General features: G+C 38.9%; 1 protein-coding gene across 4 annotated transcripts in view; it reads right to left on the reverse strand.

The window, feature by feature from the left end:
- PCMTD1 (protein-L-isoaspartate (D-aspartate) O-methyltransferase domain containing 1) overlaps positions 1–22,376 on the reverse strand; it is a 69,356-nt gene that overhangs the window by 32,352 nt on the left and 14,628 nt on the right. The window contains exons 1-2 of one of the 4 annotated variants that reach the window (XM_058528688.1): positions 7,183–7,241; positions 4,354–4,784 (exon numbers count right to left, since the gene is read on the reverse strand). The exons of 2 other annotated variants lie outside the window; for them this stretch is intronic. In XM_058528688.1, coding sequence (XP_058384671.1) covers positions 4,354–4,660 — 307 coding nt within the window. In that variant the 5' untranslated portion in view covers positions 4,661–4,784; positions 7,183–7,241. Of the gene's footprint in view, positions 1–4,353; positions 4,785–7,182; positions 7,242–22,376 lie in introns of those variants that run through there. One more of the 4 variants, XM_058528687.1, reaches the window with a different exon arrangement.

The following is a 22,376-nucleotide window of genomic DNA, read 5'->3' on the forward strand; positions in this document are numbered from 1 at the left end:
TTAAAAAAAAAATAAGTATCAGTGAGGGTGCAGAAACTGGAAACTCATATATTGTTGCTGGGAATATAAAATGGTCCAGCCACTTTAGAAAACAGTTTGGCAATTTCTTAAAAAGTTAACATAAACTTACCATACGGCCCAGCAATTCCACTCCTAGGAATCCACCCAAGAGAAATGAAAACAGATGCCCACACAAAGGTTTTTACATGCAAGTTCATAGTGGCATCATTCATAATAGCCAAAAAGTGGTAACCCAAATGTCCATTAAGTTGCGAATGGACAAACAAAATGTGGTATGCCCACATAATGGAATGTTATTCAACCATAAAAAGAAATGAAGTACTAATACATGCTACAGCATGGATGAACCTTGAAAACATAATGTTAAGTGAAAAACAACCATACACAAAAGACCATATATTGTATGATTCCATTTATATGAAATGTATAAAAAAGACAAATCTACAGAGACAGAAAATAGGTAAGTGGTTGCCAGGGGCTAGGGTGGGGACAGAATTGACACAACTGGGCATGAGGCATCTTTTTGAGGTGGAAGTGTTCTCAAAGTGGACTATGGCAACGTTTGCACAACTGTGAAAATTCACTAAAATTCTCTGAATTGTACACTTAAAAGGGGTGAATTTTACATATGTAAATTATACTTCATTGAAGGAAGGGGAGCTAAAATGAGAGAGAAAACAGGAGTATCTGAGGCCAAAGGCAATATAAGGGTAGCTGAATAAGTACCATTTAATGCCCTGAGGTAAAAAGAGTATAGACACCAAACATGATGGCAACACGTAGCTTAACTAACCAACCTCTTTGGACAATACAGCAGTTCTAGGTATTTATATATGTTGGCAGTAAGTTTCTTGTTAAGCACACATGCTTGTCAACTGTTTCACCTTTAGGAATTAACGTTGTAGGGTTGAGGTGGCGACATACATAGTGTTGGAATGATTCTGGCAGACCCTCCAGAGTCAGTCCTATTAACTCAGGAACTAGGCAAGAGACTAAGCAAGTCATTAAGCTGGATGAACTTTGATATTACAGGTTTTATAAGAAAACTGTAATTTTTATATTATGGGTTATGTAAGAAAATGGGAGTGAATCTCTAAGCAAAAAGGATCAGAATGGAGAAGAACCATTCTTACCTCAGAATAACTTGCCTTCATGGCTCTGATACTTAACTCAACTCTGGGAAGTACAGGACTTGGCAGGCCTCTTTTCTTGCACCCTATTTTTCAATGGGATTCCCTAGGTGTGAGAAGACAGCACTGAGAGGAGAATCTATTAAGTACTAGATTCTCTGTGAAAATCCTTAGTCTTAGGAAGACTCTTAAGCAGAAGCGAGTAGAACAAGAAAGATTTATCTTCAATTTGAAAGTAAACAAGTTGTCTACATGAGGCATCTTAGCAGTTGGAGTGATCCACTCTCCAGGTATGAAGCAAAAATTTTATGAGTAACTGCTTCAAGTGTACTTTAATCACAAGTAATTTCTGGAAGTTAAGATAAACGCAACTTCCTCTCACTGAACAACAAAAGCTCTCTCAAGATTGTAGCCCATCCTCTACAGGTGTTTCTGGAGTGGCAGGGGAAATTCCTCAAGGGGCACCTTCCTTGTCTGCACTACCAAACCACAGACGCCCTGGCTCTCCCTGCCTCAGCTCGATTCCTCCAGATTACACTGCGTATGGCCCCAGCTGAGAATCGCGGCCTGTGGTGAGCACCTGTCATCACCGTCTTGTGACTGGGAGAGGAGCACGGCTGAGAGCCATGGTGTCACAGCTACTTAATAAGGAGAGGAGTTCTCTTAGTGAGGCCACTGAAGCAGTGGAGCCAAATCTGATGCATCACACTCAGATAATTATAGGGAGCACGCAAGCATCTTTCTTTGGATCTAGTTCTAAGTGATTTTTATGGATGTATCCTCCCCTCCTTGACTTAAAGGCTCACGAAACACAAACCAAAAAAGGGGGAAGAGGGAAAAAAAGATTAAGCTTCCTCAGAAGCTAGTTAGATCCCAAGATTTATTAGCTCTAATCATAATTTTACACTTTTTTCTGCCTTTCCTTCTTTAAAATTTTTTTATTTTATCTTTCTTCCCAAATGATTATTTCCCATTAAAAGGAGAGGAACTCTATATTGATTTGATTGTGCAGAATCACACATAGATAAACCCTGGAATAATGTTCAGTAACCGTAGTCATACACATAACTAAAGATCCATGACTCCCTGGAGCCTTGTTAACAGGAGGAAATATCTAGTGCACTGTGGATCATTTACAGAAGGGTCTGTTTCCCCATACTGCCCTCTGGTATGGATTAAAACACAATCAAGATACAATTCAGTTTGAGGTTGGCCTACAAATGCATCTGGCCACAGGAATCTAATCTCTTAGAGACTGGGACTACAGAATGGAGTTTAAGAGGGTGACCTCATTGCTACCAAGGTTGTTAATTATGAGCCCCTCTCCCCGCTGCCAGGCCTTTGGCTAGACTGACCTCCCTCAGCAGGAGCCAGCTGACAGGGCTGGAGAAGTAGAAGATAGGAAAACAGGCGCTCTAAAACTGGCCAGACATGGTATGAGGCCTGAATGCCAGCCTAAAGTTGCCAAAGCTGGTCAAGAAATGCACGGGTTCAAGGAAGGCAACTCCCATTTTTGAAAAGAAGCTCTCTCTACTCCCCCTGCTAAGTTCCTTTGATTTGGAGACTATCTCCAACCCTAGAGATTCTTTTTTCAAGGAGGCTCTAGTGATAGAAGTGATAGATGTCTGGGTTCCCAATCTGCTGAGAAATTCCTATCTCAGGACAGACAGGAGCACCAATTTAAATGTAAGCTGCTAAATTTCTTTCTTAGTAAAAATTAATAATTTGTTACCATTTTTGAGCAGTTAATAATCTGCTACCATTTTTGAGCAGTTATTATGTATCAGTAACTGCCTTAGTTGTGGGATAAAAAGGCTTTTTTTTTCATGAAGTAGATGGCAGGTTCCATGACTACGAGAGAAAGTAAAGGATAGCCAGTATGTAGGAAAGAAGAGTTTCAGGTCTAAAAATGCCTTAAAAGTCATATAACATGACCACATAATTTACTGTCCAAACTGGGACACTTTGCACTTCAGGAATGAAAAGGACATTATTAATACTGATGCGAGGACAACAGGATAAACTAGGACGGCCCCAGCACACTGGGACATAGGGTCACCTACTACAGTGCAGTCATTCCTCTCTTTAAAATCCTTCAATGATTTCCCATCACCTTAGAGTGAATTTTAAACCACAGTCTCACCCCTATAACTTGGACATATACCTCAACTATAGCACACATCACACTGCATGAGAACTGTTCATTTTCTTAGGTCTCTCCACCCCCACCAGTCTGTGAACTCAAGGACCAAAATCTATGTTGTGGGCTTTAATGCTCTACCTTAATGTTTGTCACACAGCAGCACTCAGTAAATACTAAGTGGCTTAGTAAAATCCATGGCTGTTCATCCTTCATCCAACATCATAATGTCTTATAGCAGACTTTCCTCCATCAATGCTTTTTCCACCTACATTCCATAGTTCCTAGCTGTCACTTTAGACTAAAGTTACTGAACCTCTCTGTACCTCAGTTTACCCACCTATATACACGGGAATCATAATAGTATGTACTTCACAGGATTATAAGGAACAGTGAGTGAGTTATTATACGTCAAGTGCTTTAAACAATGCCCAGCCCTCGCAGTAAGCACCCAGTAAGCTTCTCGAAGGCAGAGATATTTGTTCCTTTCAATCACTGCTGCATACTCATGCCAGGAATAACGCCTGCCACAATAGACTCTCAATAGGTATGCCGAAAGCTTCACAACATACACTTCTCTCTTCTGTGTTTTTCTCCAATCCCTTGCTTTGCCTCACCAGTGCTACAACCTCTATATCCCATAGACTCCTGTATTTCTAAGAAAAACCCAGCACCGTCCCCTTTAAAAGGGACACTGATAACTATCACACTCTCTATGCCAGCAGTAAGAACACTTCACTGAAAGACTACATGGTACTCCTGAGTTTCCTGCCTACCGGCTGCTCAACCTTAAGTAGAGACAATGATTAGGGGTTGGAAAACAGTTCTAAAAGCTTTTTAAGTCTAGGATTGAAGGAAGAAGCTAACTATCAGGGTCAGGGCTGAGAATAAGAAAAGATTACTACTACCTTCTGTTTCCACACTTAAGTAAGGAACATAAACACTTTGAGTATATACATTCAAACATATACTGTACACAAAGTTACAAACCCTGTAAATCATAAACAGTAATACAAACTCAGCTTACTTTTTAAAATAGAATTTTACAAAAAAAAAAATTACCTAAAATTAAGCCCACCATTGTACTTAAATATCCGGTTCCACTTCCCAGGTTAAGAAAAGACAATCCTGGTTGAAGTTTCAATGCTTCCATAACTTCAGAATAAATGCAAGGTGCTGACAAGTGTATGTTCCCATGCTTCCAGGCTAAATCTTTGTAAGCATTGTCTCGGTAGCCTTCCAAATAGTAATCTCCGCGATCAATCGCTCTGAAGGCTTGCTCCACTCTTTCAGTGCGGATATACTGAGCTTCTTTTAAGTTATCAATTAAGTCATCATTATCTTCCCCAGCACTCACAGCTCCTCCCATGATAGTATTCAAATCAAATCATAAATTTTAAAATGTATTACAATTAGCAGAAATGGCTTCCAATAATGTAGTGTGGTTTGTTTTCCTTTTAATATTGCACTTGATTTCCAAAAATAAATTAATCCTGAAAGGGAAGAATAAAAATAAACAGGTTTAAATTAATGCTCAAAAGGAAAGTAATTCCAGTTTATTAAATATATAAGTCATTATAACTAACTACCATTTCTCAAGGACATATTCTGCTCCAGGCATAGTGTTAAGCTCCTTAAACATATTATTTTATTTATTCTCAAAACAACCACAAAAGGTAGCCTATGTATGATCTCATCTGTACAGACAGGAAATCTGGGACACAGAAAATTTAAGTCACCTCATACTGTGAGGCCCAACATGGTAGCTACTAGTCACACGTGGCTACCTAGACTTAATTAAAATTAAATGCAATTTAAAATTCAGTCACACTAGCCACATTTCATGTGCTTAATAGCTACATGTGGCCAACAGCTGCCATACTGGACAGTGCTGTTCCAGAAAGCGACACTGCTGGGACATGGTCCCAGGTCTTTCAGACTCCAGCAACCATGTTCTTCAGTCACTAAGCCACGTGGTCAGATGGTAAGCCTAGTTTAATATGCATGAATTACCTGACTGACTTAGAATTCCTAAACTTAAGAATCCGCTAACAATTCCTAAATGCACCACATAAATTCAAAATGTTAACACAACGCATATATATTACCCAAACACTGAAGACAAAATGGAAAAAAAAAAAAAAAAAAAAAGACCCCTATGTTTAAAATGTGTGTGTGTGTGTGTATATATATATACAGACACACATATGTATGTATGTATTAAGATTGTTTTGCCTGGTAAACCTTGTGATAAATAAGGAGACCACAAATTTTATTAACAACTTTGAGCACTAGAACATATGTTATACACACACACACACACATTGAACTTCTTTAACAAATCAACTCAGCATCTTTGAATGGAAACATAAGTGCAACTTGATAAAGTAGAAATTTCAATACATAATATGGAATACACAATTTAAGCTTTATTCAACCATAGTTAATAAGTAAATTCATTTATCAATTCACTTCTGAATTAATAAATCAGCAGAGTGGGAAAGCAAGAAATGAAATACCCAGGGCCAAAAACAAGAGTTATGACCGCCAACTCTGGCAAGGCTGGACCCTTCCTCCTGACTTTAGAGAAGAAAAGCAATTGGGGCCTCAAGCTTCCTAGGGTCCCCAGGCCCCTGGCACTACACCAAGCTGCTCCAGCACTACTGGGGCAGCTTCCTCACCAGAGCCTGTCCCATGGTCTGTGTGTGCCCCCTTCTGTCTTTTCCTATGATCTCCTTAACTTTCAGAGCAGAGGAAATACTGCGAACCCCGGTGACACTCCTATTTAACTTACTCAAACTCAGTTACACAAACCTGGCTGGGTCCAATGCCCAGCAGAACCCAAAAAAGAAATAATTTAAAAAGTACAAGGGCTTATAGCACCATTCTCCGCAATGAGTGTATTTCATACGTGTACTGCAATGGGAGATGTCAATCCACTGTTCCTTCGACAGTTCTTAGTTTTGGCGTCCTTTTGTAGTTGAAGAATCTTGACTTGCTGAGTGCACTTCTAGCATTTAAAGACTTTTTTTAATGACATGCCCTCTAAGCACAGGTTAACTTTTTCATCTGGTACTCAGAGAGTGAATGTCTTTCCAAGACGAAAGAAAAAGTGGCCACACTAGCTTGGGAGATAGCTTCTGTCAGTCTCCAGTGTGGCAGCTGCCTGAGGACTTTATGAGTAATTCTGACCATATATGCATAGACATTTAATGAACATCTCCTGAAAATGCCATAATTTACTAGTTTGAAAAATTATTTCCCTTCTGTTTGGTTCTAGGGCTGAAGAGGGACCTGACACTTTCTCAGGTCCTTCTGAACTCTAACAGATCCAAAATAAACATGACAAAACAAACAAACAAATGTTGACTTTACTACACAGAAGATCACACTCTTGGTGAGAAAGGCAAGAAGACGACCCATGCAAACAACAACTACTAACATTCGCTGACAGACACTGTATTAAGCATTATCTGTATATTATCTCATTAAAGATTACAATAAGCCTATGAGGAAGGCATTCACATGCCCACTTTCAACAGAGAACCCATCTGTAAAGAGATGGAGTGCTACAATGCATGTGACTGTTGCTACAGAAGCTCAGAGGAACCCAAAGAGGGAACCAGATCCAGGGATCAAGGAAAGCTTTCCTAAAGGCATGAACTGTGTAACATAGGTAAAAGAGGAAGGGAATTACAGGCTGAGAAAACAGCTGGTATTAAAGCAAGAGAGCCGAAGATACTTTTGAGAAATTGCATGCAGTTGGGTACTTTTCAGCACTGTGAGACCTTTATTCTGTAGGCCAGTAATTTTTTTTTTAACCTTTTGAGAGTCTGATCATATTTATGGTCCCTCTCTTTATTTAAAAACGAACAATCAGTTTTTGCATACCATTTCAGAAGGCTCTCCAGTTCCTAGAGACCCATGAGTCCGCTCTAACTTCAGAACATCTACTAGAGGCAACAGAGAGAGACTCAGTCACAGATACTAACAAGAGAGGGATAATTACATTTCCATTTTAGAAAGTGCAGTGTAACCTGTGTTTCAGATCTACTGCAAGAGACCTGAGACCAGGTATTCAGAAGGCTGGAGAAAACATTGCCTTGTCAACAAGAAGCCGTGCAAAACTGTGAAACCAGACTTCCTGAACTCCTTTCTCTCCGGTCTGACAGGAAACACAAAAGATCTGAACGGAAAGCCGTAAGGGTATTCAGGAAAGAGGCGGTCTGGAAATTGGTTTCCTGGAATAGGAGGTACAAGGTACAATCGGCTACAATGCATGTTTAACACAAATTAGCTCACACATTTAGTAAATAAGGTGATGATGTGGAGATAATAAGGAAGTTGAGTGGTTCACAATACATGTTCATGTTTTGCAGTGATAGGAAGGTACAAGCTTCCATATATTAAAGAGATCCCTTAGCACCTTATGAAAATCTTTAAGCGAAAAGCTGAAAATACAGAGTAGCTTCCCATAAGGCAATAAGACGCCGATAACAGTATCTTCAAGCGATCTAGGGACACTGTGAATGCAGATGAAAAAATGCTAAGACCTTTTCCCTGAATTAAAACAACAGACTAGTGAAGGCTATATGCAGAACCAGATTTTTAAAGTTTTTATAAAAATGACATCCATATGCAAATAAAAAGATATCCATTAGCAAATTGTCTTCCAGGGCTTACATCTCAAAGGAGGAAGATGAACCCTAGGGTTTAAGGCTGTGAAAGATTGACTAACTATGATGCTAGGTGCAAATCTCAGTAGATATTTAGCTATGCTAGAAATTTTATTAGGATTGCTATTGTTTTCGCTGGTAAATTTGCTACACGGTTGCATAAGTTTTGAGTGATATGCCCCAAGGCTATTTTTCCCACAAGCCCTGCTATATTGCAAAACATTAGGTGTTTTCACATGTTATAATAGAAAAACTCAGTACTTGACCTCTCAGACCATTGAAAGGATCTTAGGAGACCTCAGGGAGCCCAGACCACATCTGGAGAACAGCTGGCATAAACAATTACAAAATCGGATGAGTAGAGCCATGGTACAGTTATACAAAGGTGTTATGGGACACCTAGCCCAGACATGCTAGGGGTGGGGGTGGGGGTGGAAGGACGGGAAGATTTTCCTAGAGAAGATGAAGCCTTGGTAATGAAACTGGCAAACAGTTAGCCATTAACGATTAAGCAGCTAGTAACTACGGGGGATACGAAGTGGCCACCTCAAAATATGTCTCTGCTTGAAAGACACTCTGACGCCCAGAATTTGGGATGAGAGGCCTGCCCCCAAAACAGGCCATCACCATAAACATCTCCGGGTATCTGGGAGGGTCCCTGCTAAGCCCATTCTTAGTTCTGGTTACCCTTTGTAAGAGACATTTACACTTGTAAAGGAAATCTCCATTTGTAAAGGTATCTTCTTCCCTGTATCAGGAAGAAGAGGGGGATGGCCTTACCTAGAAACTTCCGCCTCAGACAGAAGGTGAGGACTTAAATCTGCATGGTAAACTTGCCCACTGTTAACTGTGCTGTTTAGGCAATGTGGTATCTGCCTCCCACTAGTTTCCTATGGGTGACATCTCCCTGGAGCCTGGGTCACCATGGTAATGGGTGTGCAAGCTATTTTTTTCAGGAATTGGAACCCCTTGTCCACTTCAGGCCGGACTGAGACCAACCCATCAACTGGGCCCACGCAGAGACGTGTCGGATAAGCGACCTTTTGACATCAAGAGGTTAAAATCCCACCCTCTGAGCATGCCAGCGCCATCATTCTGTGAACATGCATCCTACAAAGAGGCATGAAGCCCGACTACGCTTGCGCAGATCATCAATTACCTCATCTCTCCTCACTTCCAAGCATTTCAGACCACTCTGTCCCCTACCCTATAAATACCCCTGAGTCTCTATTTTCAGGGAAGCAGATTTGAAATTCATTCTCCCATTTCCTCATTTGGCTGCCTTGTGATTAATAAACCCTCTCTCCCTGCTGCAATCTCGTTGTCTGGGTGTTTGGCTTTCTGGGTGGCAGGCAAAAACAGACCTGGTGCGCTAACAGCAAACACAGAAGGCAGAAGGAAGGACAAGTGTTCAGGGACGTAGAAAAGACAAGGACACAATACGCCCACTCAAGGCACTACAAATAGTACCAGAGAGCTGAAGCACAGGGACAGAAAGCAGTACTTTCAGAGGCCAGAAAAACAAGAGGAGCCAGGTAAGCTCTCAGGCGACACATACGCTGAACTTGGACTTCCTCCCGCAGACAACGGGAGCCAGGGAAGGCTTTCAGAGAATGAGAGGCATACTGTATGACTAATTTAAAAATACGAAGTTAAGAAAAAAACAAAACTGCAAAAGAAAGGGAATATATTGGGGCCTGCCCCATGGCTTAGCGGTTCAGTGCGCGCGCTCTGCTACAGGCGACCCGAGTTCAGATCCCGGGCGCGCACCTACGCACCGCTTGTCCGGCCATGCTGAGGTGACGTCCCACATACAGCAACTAGAAGGATGTGCAACTATGACGTACAACTATCTACTGGGGCTTTGGGGAGAAAAAGAGGAAAAAAAAAAAAGGGAGGAAGATTGGCAATAGATGCTAGCTCAGGGCCGGTCTTCCTCAGCAAAGAGAGGAGGATTGGCATGGATGTTAGCTCAGGGCTGATCTTCCTCACAAAAAAAAAAAGGGAATATAATTACAATACATTATTTGGTCTGCAGGGGACAATGTTTACATAGTCATAACAGTGAAAACATAATTGCTGATTTAATTTGAATAATCCTTTAACCACAATGGGAGGATGAGAGGAAAGAAGTGAAAGAGGGGTACGGAAGTTAACATGTCATCTATGATAACAGAAAGTAAAAGCTGTCTAAACTTAACATGAAAAAAGAGCAGTGGAAGCATCTTAGTTAGCAATGTGGAGTTAACTTCCCCACAAAATAGCTAAATGCATTAAACTTCCTCTGGAGTGTGAGCTTTGGGGTGGAAATGAGTGAAGCCAAGAATTGCTATGCTTTGTCTTCAAAGCTCGTGGTATCACTTGACTTTCTAAACTGTGTATATGCGTTATTTGAACAAAACTGACAAGGTAAAAAATAAAAGAGATACATATATATATGTATATACATATACAAATATATATATATTTAGACCAGATGAACTACAATGAAGACACATGGTGAAGTTTCCTAAGGAATAAAAATACGTTTAATCAAATAGTCTAGAGCAGAAAACTCAAGGAACAAAAAAAGAGATCCTAATATAAATAATTTACACTACAGAGCTTCAAAGATATGTCATTTTACCATATACATTGTTCTGAGAAATAGGGTGGAAAGTGAATTATTGTAAGTTAAATTAAATTACATTTTTATAATATTCACCAACTTTTTTTTTTTTTTTTTTAAAGATTTTATTTATTCATTTTTTCCCCCCAAAGCCCCAGTAGATAGTTGCATGTCATAGGTTCACATCCTTCTAGTTGCTGTACGTGGGACTCGGCCTCGGGTTGGACGGAGAAGTGGTGCCTCGGGGCACGCCCAGGATCCGAACCCGGGCCGCCAGCATCAGAGCGCGCGCACTTTAACCGCCAAGCCACGGAGCCGGCCCAGACCACCAACTTGATTATAAAAGTAGTATATACATTTGTAGAAAATTTGAAAACCAAGTAAAAATTATTCATAATCCCAACATTCAAAGAGCCACTGTTGTTCTTTACTTTTAAGCATCTACAGGCTTGGTTTTTTTGACACAATATTGGTATTGTACTGTACATATTATTTCAGACTTTCATTTATTATGTCTTAAGCATTTCTTCATGCCATCAAAAATGCTTCCAAAATCCAGAGGTGTGATATCCCACCACATGGATGCACCAGGAGGTGACCAGTCCCCTAACTGCTGGACAACGGGATTTTGAACTGATTATAATCAAGGTACATATGAAAAGTTTGCAAGTTAAAATCTGTAGTGAATATTCTGATAATTCAACAAGTCCCCTAGCTTGAAATACATTTCATTTTTTTGTGTGTGTGAGGAAGATTAGCCCTGAGCTAAAATGAGCACCAATCCTCCTCTTTTTGCTGAGGAAGACTGGCCCTGGGTAACATCCATGCCCATCTTCCTCCACTTTATGTGGGACACCACCACAGCATGGCCTGACAAGCGGTACATCGGTGCACGCCAGGGATCCGAACCCCAGCCGCCAGCAGCGGAGTGTGACCACTTAACCGCTATGCCATGGGGTCGGCCCACACTTCATTTTTTATGAGAGTAAAGCAAACAGTATTAAAAAAGCCATCACAGCATTAGGTCATGGAATGTGAGTGCCATTTGTTAATTCTGAAATAATTCCATCTCAGTCATGGAAAAGTGCCAAATACAAGTCAGGAGACCAAGGTCTACTCTTGGCCCCACTGATGCTGTATGGTTCTGGGCAACTCTCCAGAACATTATTTCCTCACCTGTGACATGAAGAGGCTAAATTCTATGATTCCTAAGGTTCCCTAGAGCTCAAATTTCCCTGCTATTTCAGCATCAGTCAATCCTGCATTTGAATATAGCTGAGTTTTAGTTATCTAGAAATGGCTGTCCATGCCTCAGCATTTCTGTTACTTCGATCACAATTTTTTTTGCCCAACTCTTGCCATTTTCTCTAACATAGAAAAGAAAAAAATTTTAGGAGTGTTCAAGTTCTGCCTTAAACCACAAAAGCAAAATAAGGAATCTGAGAAAAAGAAGAAAAGGTAAAAAAGTACAAGAGAAAAGTGTCAGAATAGAATAAAGGACTGAATAGCTTAAGCTATTATGTCTTAAGTGGTTTGAGAAGAAAGTCGTCATATTTACTCAAACACAATTTTTTTTTTAAAGATTTTATTTATTTATTCCCCCTCACCAAAGCCCCAGTAGATAGTTGTATGTTATAGCTGCACATCCTTCTAGTTGCTGTATGTGGGACGTGGCCTCAGCATGGCTGGAGAAGCGGTGCGTCGGTGCGCGCCCGGGGTTCCGAAGCCGACCGCCTGCAGCAGAGCGTGCGCACTTAACCGCTAAGCCACAGGGCCGGCCCTCAAACACAATTTCACTCCTTGGCATTTTCTCTTTAGTAGGTGTGTTTGGGGTGGGGGTTGAGGGGACCAAAGGGCACATTCACATAAGCTCACCTGAAATGATTTGTGAAGTGTTCCAAAAGTACCTTGCTTTTCTTTCAAAATTAGATGTGTGGCCTTAATGTATTTGGTTCAGTCAAAGAACTAATGAAGGCCCAGTTCAATACTACGGTATCTTGCAGGCAGCTTAGGGATGTTTTATGAAAGGTTAAAGACAAGTCAAAGGATGCGGGAAGCAGACAGATGGCAAACAGATGTCACGGAGTGGGAGGAGAACAGAATGAATACTGACTCACTTTCCTCCCCTCCTAGCAACCAGTGACAAGCAGCCAATTGCTCCTTGCTGCTCCTTTCTCTGCAAAGGTGAGGACAAAACTCACCCAGCTTTGGGAGGAAGGAGACTAATGATCCAAAGGAGAACACACTATTTGAGGTCATGAACAAAGATCTTTCTTCCTCAAGCCCTCAAGGATCTTGTCATGGGAGTCATGGACCAAGGTTCCTTTGAATGTGTAGCAACAAAGGAAAATAATTTTTCCCAATGATGACAAATAGACATGATGAAATAAAAATACAGAATTATGAAAGAAAGAAAAGGAAAGAATAGGCTAACCTAAGGTTCACTACTCACATGCCAAAAGCTGCCGAGAACATCTAATTAACTCTACAACCAATGATAAATACAAACCTTCATTTTTTTTTTAGCAGTGACAACATATACATGCAATTTCCTATGTGTCGACTACCTACCAGGCACTGGGCTCTATTTCTTCACCATACCCCTACGAAGAGGCACTAACCTCATTTTATTGAAAAGGAGATGCAAGTTCAGAGAGATCAGGAGACAAACTCACAGCTCGTGAGTAGCCGAGCCACAATTCAAATCCAGTCTGTCAAGCCATGAAACCCTCTTGAAATAGAACAACTTGCAGAGGCTCCTGACCCATAATTCAAAAGTAAACTTTTCATTCTCTTAGCTGAAAAGACGTTCAATTCAGATCTCTCTTCCTCTCTCTCAACCTCTCATTTCCTCCTTTTCCTCCCTCTTAGTGTTCTTGGCTCCAAAGGAAGAACAGAACAGGGAGTGTTATTTACTGACTGTGCAGCCTCGGGCAAATTATTTAACCTGTGATCTTCAGTTTCCTTATCTATAAAATGGGAAAAATAACCACGTCACAAATTTGTTACGCTGGGGGCCATGAACTGGGCTGAGAGGCCGGGGTCAGGACCAGCAGCCCTTCCGCACTCCATCACCCGGGCTCAGGCCGCAGGCAGGAACTGAACCTCTCTTTGGTAGCCCGCTAGCTAACTTCGGTCCGTGCTAATTTTTTTTCTCTAATGGAGCACTTGTTATATAAGTTAGCAAAAATTAGCTGTCTTGAATACTTTTCTTTGGTTCAACACATCTTTTCTGTCCAGATTGTAAACTCAATAATAATAAAATAATAATATAGATAAAATAAAATAATAAAGATAAAATAATGTCATATTTAAAATATTCAACACAGTTGTAAAGGTCTTAACAAGCATTTAATAAACATTGACTAAACATAAAACACCATGACAGTAAATTCTAACTTTCTACTTTAGGAAATCCTTTCAGATTTGAACATAACTAACTTAATGGCTACAGCAAAGTGAAGACATTTTTTTCCTCTATATTCCCTTGAACTCTGGAATCTTCATCTGATCAGACAACTGATAAGCCACTATCTAAAAATAACTCAAGATTCTCTCTTCCCCTAACCCTTCAATTCACTACTACAAATAGTTGAAAGTAATAAAAGAAAATTCTGTTGGAAGCTTCCACGTTATATATTTTGATATTTGGCAAGTTTTAAGACGCCTATATTCACAGAGGTAGACTTTTCAGTTATATTCTCAATTCCACTATTCCAGTGTTGCTTCCTACGCCTTCTTTTTCCTCTCCACCTTCCCCTTCATCCTTTTAATTGTCCTACTCTCCTTGCCTGGGAAAGTGAAGAACAGCATGAACTTAAAGATGGAGTAACAGTAGGTGGTAGTTCTATGCAAGTTCAAGGTATAGGACATGAGGTGATAAAGGAATATAAAACTTTTTAAAACGACAAGCTATGAGGCAACTCAATCTGAAATTTTATTATTTTGAACATTACAGATTTCACATACCTCCAAGAAGTCTCTCCTCATTTTACTCAAAGATCTGAACACATGACCTCTTCAAACCTTTCTCACCACACAATGCAAGCATCTGTGTTCCTAAACACAGCCCTGATCATATACTACAAACACCCTCAATCTGCAAAGTTCCATATATCTTTGACCTATCAAAATCAACCCTCAGGGAATACCTGTCTCACATTTGAGGATTACTGCTTAACGTCTTTCAGTTCAAGAAATGTAAGAAGTGCTATATTAACCATCCTTAATGTTTTTTAAAAAACAAAAATCCTTAAAAGAGCCACAGCTGAGAAAAACCTTTAAAACAGACAAGCTGTTCACCTCCTCCACCTCAGACAAGCCTGAACCAGAATATCAACATGGAGCTGAGCTTTCTGGGTCCCAAATGTCAAGTGACCATACTCGCAGGACGTAATGAGACTGACGGCGAAGCATGAGAGAAAAGTGTATGCATTTTCAGCTCCTCTTGCGTCAGGCTTTCAAAGTGTGGCTTATTTTATTTGAAAAGTTATGAATTCACACAAAACAATATTCAAATAAAAACAATATTCCAAAGCAAAATTACATGATTTAGGAGCTACTCATCAGTTCAGATGATCTGTATCTGTTATATCTGTTCCCTTCCACTGGTATGTCATAAAATAAACCAAAACATGAGCTCACACCAAAAATATTCTTTCTGTACATTACCATACTGTGGAACACAAAGACAGGCCTTGTCACACTATATGATTTTGAGTAAGTCATTACCTTTTCTGGCTTTGTTTTTTTTTTTTTAACCTGGAAAATAAGGTCACTAAATCATCTCGATGGTACCTTTAAAAACTTTCAAAAAGTCTAATAAGCTTATTTACTATACAAAAATAAAGATTATAAACAGGTTAACTACAAAGATTTGGCCTTATAAAATGGCATCTTTCTGAAGTCCAAGATGATCATTTTATCTATGGACAGACACTAGTAAAAGCTGCATAAAACGAAATACCTAGTTATATATCATTCTTAATTTTTCCAAGTGCTTCAATACCAACTCATATAATTTCATAATTACTCTAGGGTATTTACACAGGACAGGTGGTACTACCTGTACCATACAAACGAAGAAAACTGAGAAAGAGTAAATTGTTTGTTTTACATTTCCCATATAATAGAGATATTCCAGTCTTATTCACAGATCTTACATTATGCACTACTACTAATATTCACATTATCAGAAATAAGAACACACAACAACTAGGAATGTAGATCTGAGAGCCCTGAGAAATTCACACACACACAAAACCACACTGATGACTTCATTTCATTCATTCGGACAAATAACTCTACTCTTATTTTTCCTCATGACCCAGAGAAAAGTTTAAGTTCCTAAAAATGAACTGTCATCATAGGATCATCGTTACAACGCTAAAAGCTCTAAAGTGCGTGCTAGGAGGCTGACCTTAAATTTAAACAATTAATTTGTCATCAGTGGTTCCTCGAGTCAATGAAACTTATCTGGAGAAAACTGTCCAAACTGAGTAACCAAAATGCTTGTGAAAGCTTTTTAAACTATAGCTCAGTAGCTCCCTCCAAGCTGCATTTAACAACTTCTTCACCATTGGTCCAGCAAGTTGAGTAGGACACAGGCACATTAAGAAGAGAATGTCAAAGGATGGCTTCAGTTCACATAACACAGCGTTTGTTCAAGGAAATTAGTCTCTTAAATGGTTAGTGTATTTTCAGAAAAATGTTTAAAAATTACTTTCAATTTGGCTAAAATGAATTCATACAACTGAATATTTTTAATAATGTAAGGAATTATTTCATATTAATTAGACTGGTCTAATTATAAACAGTAGTCAAACTGTGTGAGTAAAATTATCTTTATTAGCAGTATATTTTAAAACACTAAATGTTCTTTCAACAAAAAGTTACTCAAAGTAATTAGTATTACATTTGGATATTTTAATTTTTAAGTCTTTCGCACAAGAAGACTTCATTTGATGATTTCCTCATTCAGTAACAAAGAAAGCTCAGTTTAAAGAGTTTTCTTATGAGGTAAGGTTTGCAGAAGAGCTCACTCCATTTCACAGACAAACAAGTGAGCCCCGGGAGCCGCCCTGTCTAAGATCACAGAAGACAGAAAGAAATCTAACTTCTGCAAATCATTCTACAATAATCTTAGGAGAAAATCTATTCAAACATTAGAACATATGAATATAAGGCCAAAAAGACCCCTTTACTCCTTTGTTTAGATTTCTTGAAACTAAGCGAGCATAATGCTCCCTTTAAAAAGAATTAAAGATTTTCCTATTTCACTAATATTTTAGTTACTAATAGTAAGTAAATAATATTACTGAAACTTGACTTATGACAGCTTGTTGATGACTGTAAGGAAAAACATACCGAAAATTAAACTATTACAGGAAAAAAAATAACAAAAGTCAAAGCTAAAATCATTGTTTTCCTACTTGACTATTTTATTTTTATTCTTGTTAAGCTATTCACTTTCTTCACAGGAAAGTTCATGACTTATTATCAACGTCCAGAAAAAATTATATAATATTGTATTAAATATATCTAGGCTGAATCCACACAGATTATGGTAGTGAGTCACAACATTCAGCAATGTAAAATTTTGGTCAGAATTCAACAGGATTTACATCAATAGGAACATAATTTTACTTTACTCACTTGCTAACCTTAGAAGGATCATTTGTAGAACGAATATTAGTATATCAAATTATAACTTCATATCAAGCTGTATATTCATTATGAGTCATATTCTAACAGGAAGTGCTCTTTTCAACATAAATATAAATTACACTTTAAATAAAGGATCATGTAATACAATATGGGTTCTAGGTCAGAACCCTAATTCTACAACTTTCTAGCCATGTGACCTCAGGAAACGTAACTCACCTCTCTAGGCTTCAGCTGCTACATGGTAAAAATCCTATTAGCAACAACAATTACCTGGATTAGTGTGAGAAGTATCTGAGATAATATATACCAAGCGCTCAATAGGTGTTACTTGTTTCTATTTTTTAATACAGACCTACTTAATCCCCTCACAAAAAAAACATGTTCCTATTTCAAGAAACATGTATTGAATGTATAAAAATCTATATCTAGTAATAATATATGATATATATAAAATACTTTGGATTTTAGGTGCCAATTTTCAATGCAACCTCAACAGCTCTATGGAGTTTCTGAGGGAAAACAAAGCACGGAAAGATTTGGAAAAGACCTGAGGATATGCCCTGTGATGTTGGATGGAATTGGAGGAATCAGTATGAACTCATGATTTGAGTAAAAAAGAAAAAATATACATTTATACACACACACACAGAAATGCATATACACATATGCACATACATATATAAAATAGAAAGCTGTAGAAAACACAAATTACATACATACTTTTCCTTGTTAATGAAGGCCTAAAAAATTGATAATTTAAAACAAAACTGTTAGCAAAGGCGTAGGAAAATATGTTTTGCATTTTTATTTATTACATTTTCCTATCTATTAATAATAATATCTCAACTCCCCATACTGAGGACACTAGAGTACCAACTCTTCCATCTTTAGTGGGAATTCTGGCATCTCAACTGCAGTATTCTCTGTTCCCCAACTCCTACCATCATCCTGGGCATCTTCAACAACTATTCAAGCTCCAAAGGTAAGAACCACCTCAACTCCTTACACTCTGAGGACCCACTCACCCACTGTCCAAACTCTGAATCCTTATTTTATTCTACAATTACATCTTACATTTCGTTTGCTCATTCTTTTTCTACCACTACATTTAATCTTCAGTGTCACTAGTCCTCTAGCAACCTTTTTCTGTAAAAGGCCAGATAGTAAATATTTTAGGATTTGCAAGTCATAGCTTCTGTCACAACTACTTAACTCTGTGCTTGTAGAGCAAAAGCAGCCAAAACAACATGTAAATGAAAGAGTATGGTTTGTTTCAAAAATTTTTCATTTATGGACACTGAAATTTGAATTACATATAATTTTTACATCATAATATATTACTCTTTTTTTTTCAACCATTTAAAAATGTAAACATCATTCTTAGTTTGTAGACTATACAAAATAAGGCAGCAGGCCAGGTTCGGTCCATTGGCCACAATCTGCTGACACCTATCAATATTACTTTCTTCCCACACCAAAGAGGTCCCATGAACATGGCTTCACTTAAGCTTTAACTTTCTGCCTCACTCCTGCTGCAAACTCCTGACTCAGGACCAATCCAATAATCTCTCTTCTCTGTGGAGTTTTTATACTATGGAGTGTTACTGAAGAAAGAAATCCACTACTTGGATTAGTATCACCAAAAATTTACGTTCCCCAATCTCAGCTGGATTTTCAATAGCACCCAGCAATACCTATGTCTTCATTCACCTCCGGCTCCCATTCCTCACAGCAACTCATTACCACTGCCACCACCCTCTCAAGGTGGATCTTCCACATTCAACAGTCGTACTTCCTCTTCCACAGAAAAACAGGTCATGACACAAAAGCCTCAACTTCCCAGACTGTCACCCCAACCCCAACCCATTTGACAACAGTATTACAAATATGGTTGCAGTTGTATATGCATCCACAGGCAGACAGAGTGTAATGAGTTCAACCTTTGTTTGGAACTCAACAACCTGATTTTGTCTATCTCATTATTAAAATTTAATATTTAAGTACCTTACTAAATAACTACTACACTTATTAGATACCTAGCACCCAACCCAGTGTTTTACAATTATCTCTCAACCATTCTAGGAGAAGTAACCCCCTCCTCCTAGAAATCTTCTCTAGGCCCACCTCCAGAACCCTTAGGTGCCTATGTTAGTCAGCTCAGGCCACCATTACAAAATACCATAGACTGGGCTGGGTGGCTTAAACAACAGAAACTAACTTTCTCACAGTACTGGAGGCTAGAAATCCAAGATCAAGTGCCAGCATGGTCAGTTTCTAGTGAGGACTCTCTTCCTGCCTTCTCACGGTGTTCTCACATGGCCTTTCCTCGGTGTGTGCATGCAGAGCAAGAGAACAAACTCACTGGTGGCTCTTCTTATAAAGATACTAATCCTATAAAATCAGAGCCCCAATCTTTTGTCCTCACTTTACCTTAATTACTTCCTTAGAGGCCCCATCTCCAAATACAGCTACATTGGGGATTAGGGCTTCAACATACAAATTTTGCAGGGACAGATTCCAGTCAACAATGCCTTTCTTCAGTGCTTTCAAGAAACCTTGAATATATCCCCATATCACCTCTCCACAAGGGTATTATCCTGTTTCCCACCCACTTGACTGTGGCTTCTTCAAGGGAAGGCTCTACATGCTATTCACCTGTTTACTTCTAGCACTTAGCAAAGGGCCTAATATCCAGGAAGCAATCAGTAAATGATGAAAAAGAGACTAAACAAATGAATAAAATACCTTTGTCATGACATTCATTTAATAAAAATGAAAGGGTGAGACTAATACTTGAGTTACACAGACCCCAAAGGCTGACTGTTTTGCCTCTAAGATTGGTGTGCCTTATACAATAAAGAAGAGATAATTCAAGACCCCCACTAATGAATAATTTAGTTTAGTTTTCCAGTTATTTAAAATATGGCAAGAACGGTAGACATATCTATGCACTAGACAAGTTATATACTCCAACGCTTATTAATATAGCCTGCTTTGGGGTATTTCACTGGAGAAGAGACAAACATCTTAAGGAGCTTACAATTTAGTTGGTGATACAGTACCAAAAAAAAGGCACAGAAAATGCTTCAGGAGTTCAAAATAAAAGCAAATCAACAAGGAATGTAATAGCCAGAGACTGATAAACCTGTGATACCAAAAGTTATTATCACAAAGTATTTAAACCTACAAGTAATTTTCAACAGTTCGAATTAAGGATACTATAGGTATAGGTAAGTCAGGAGGCAGAGAAGACAACAGTAGAGATGCCCGAGTCCCCAATAAAGGTGGAAGAGTTGACACTTCAGTGTCTTCAGGATGGGAAACAGGGAGACTATTAATAGGAAAATAGACAGAAAGACAGAGAGAGAGACACACACAAACACACAGGGAAGGAAAGAAATTCAACATACTTTCTTCTGAATTATTAATGTAACATTAAACCACAGAAGAACAAACAATTTAAACAGTTCTGCAAATACTAGAAGTATATGGAGGTACACAAAGGCTGGTAAAATGCTCAAGAGATTTAAAAAATGGGTTCAGAAAAGTCATCCTGAAAGCAACCTAGTCATGTATACTACAGTTTCTAACTCTTTATAGTTGAAGTACTATAGCAATAGCAATAAAATGAGGCCAAGTCAAAAACAAACTACACTGCTGACATTTGAAATCTCATTCTAGAACTTTAAAAGTCTGTATCCATGACAGCAAAGGCATAGTCCATATATTTTCCTGTGCCTATAACCCAAATAAATAACAACACTTTAATATTTGTGAGAAGAAAAATCATCAATAAAACTGTAAAGAAGAAAACCCTACAATTCCTAGTTCACTCGGTCATGCACAGGGAAAACTACTTGTTCAATCATACTGACAGAATTCATGGCTCTAGCATCTTGGTTGAGTTTCTTTCCAATACATCATGAAATAAAAGCTCAAAAGGTGATAACTTTTCTAAGATAAAATGCCTTTGCTGTTTTTAAAACAACAACAAAACGCTTATATCGTTAAAATAAACTAGGGAAGTGTAAAGTACCTCCTAAAGTTGTAGATAAAGTCACTAAGCTGAGTAAGTATAGTAAAAAGAAAGGAGAATGCTCAAACATTTGGTCCAAGGACTATGACTCCATCTTGACATTTAAATGTGCAAATACAGGAGACCAGCAGGAAATAGCCAAGATCAGCTGACTGAGCACAAAATACACAAGTAGGAACTTGCCTCTAAGTCAAAAGGAGTCTACCATCATTTTCGCTAGAAGTTTCTATAAGGCAAAGGGAGCAAGAGCAATGGAGCTGTGTTGTAAGAAAGGCACAGAGCAGCAGTAAATTGCCCTGATTCCACCAGAGATTAAGTACAAATCAAAAATATTCTACTTCCAGAGAGTAAAAAATGGTGGTCACCAGGGGACGCGGGCAGCGGGAAAAGAGTGATGCTGTTAAAGGGTACAAACTTGCAACAAGCAGTCAATAAGCTGTAGATCTAATGCACAGTATAACGAATACAGACAACCACATTGTACTATAATTATGTAATGTGATAAATATCACTACAAAGGCAATTATATTGTATCAAAGTAATATGATCTACACCTTAAATTTATATGTCAAATTTATTCAATTAAAAAAATAGAAAAAAAAACTCCTGTATCAATTCCAACTGATGGGTAATATTCCACCAGAGCTTGTGTAGATGGCGCCAGAGCGACACTGCAGGAGGAAAGGGCTTTCGCTTCCTAGTCAGCTGCTGTATTTGGCAGACTTCTACAGTGGCTAAAGGTTCTCCAACACCAGCCTCCTGCAGTGCCCAATAGCCAGTAGCTTCCCCCCGCTCCCTCCCTTGGGCAGTTTGTAGAAGACAGACCCGGTGAAACAACTCTCTGTTAACACTATTCCCTGGTACCCTAGAGAACAGATTTCCTGCCACTTCCATCAAGAAGGCACCACAGCAACTTCCCCGACATCCAATGAGCCACACACCCTCTCAACAAAGTCTGGATCTCAGCCCTGGGTGGGCCTCTTCCTTGGGTGCTCAATCACAGCCCTAGGGGTAGTGGCTGCTCCTTTTATCTATTTCTATCCTGCAGAGCTCTCTTTACTTATTAGCTAATCCCATTATATTTAATAATTCTTTACAT

Source organism: Diceros bicornis, chromosome 33 (genome assembly GCF_020826845.1).
Source record: "Diceros bicornis minor isolate mBicDic1 chromosome 33, mDicBic1.mat.cur, whole genome shotgun sequence".
NCBI lineage: Eukaryota > Metazoa > Chordata > Mammalia > Perissodactyla > Rhinocerotidae > Diceros > Diceros bicornis.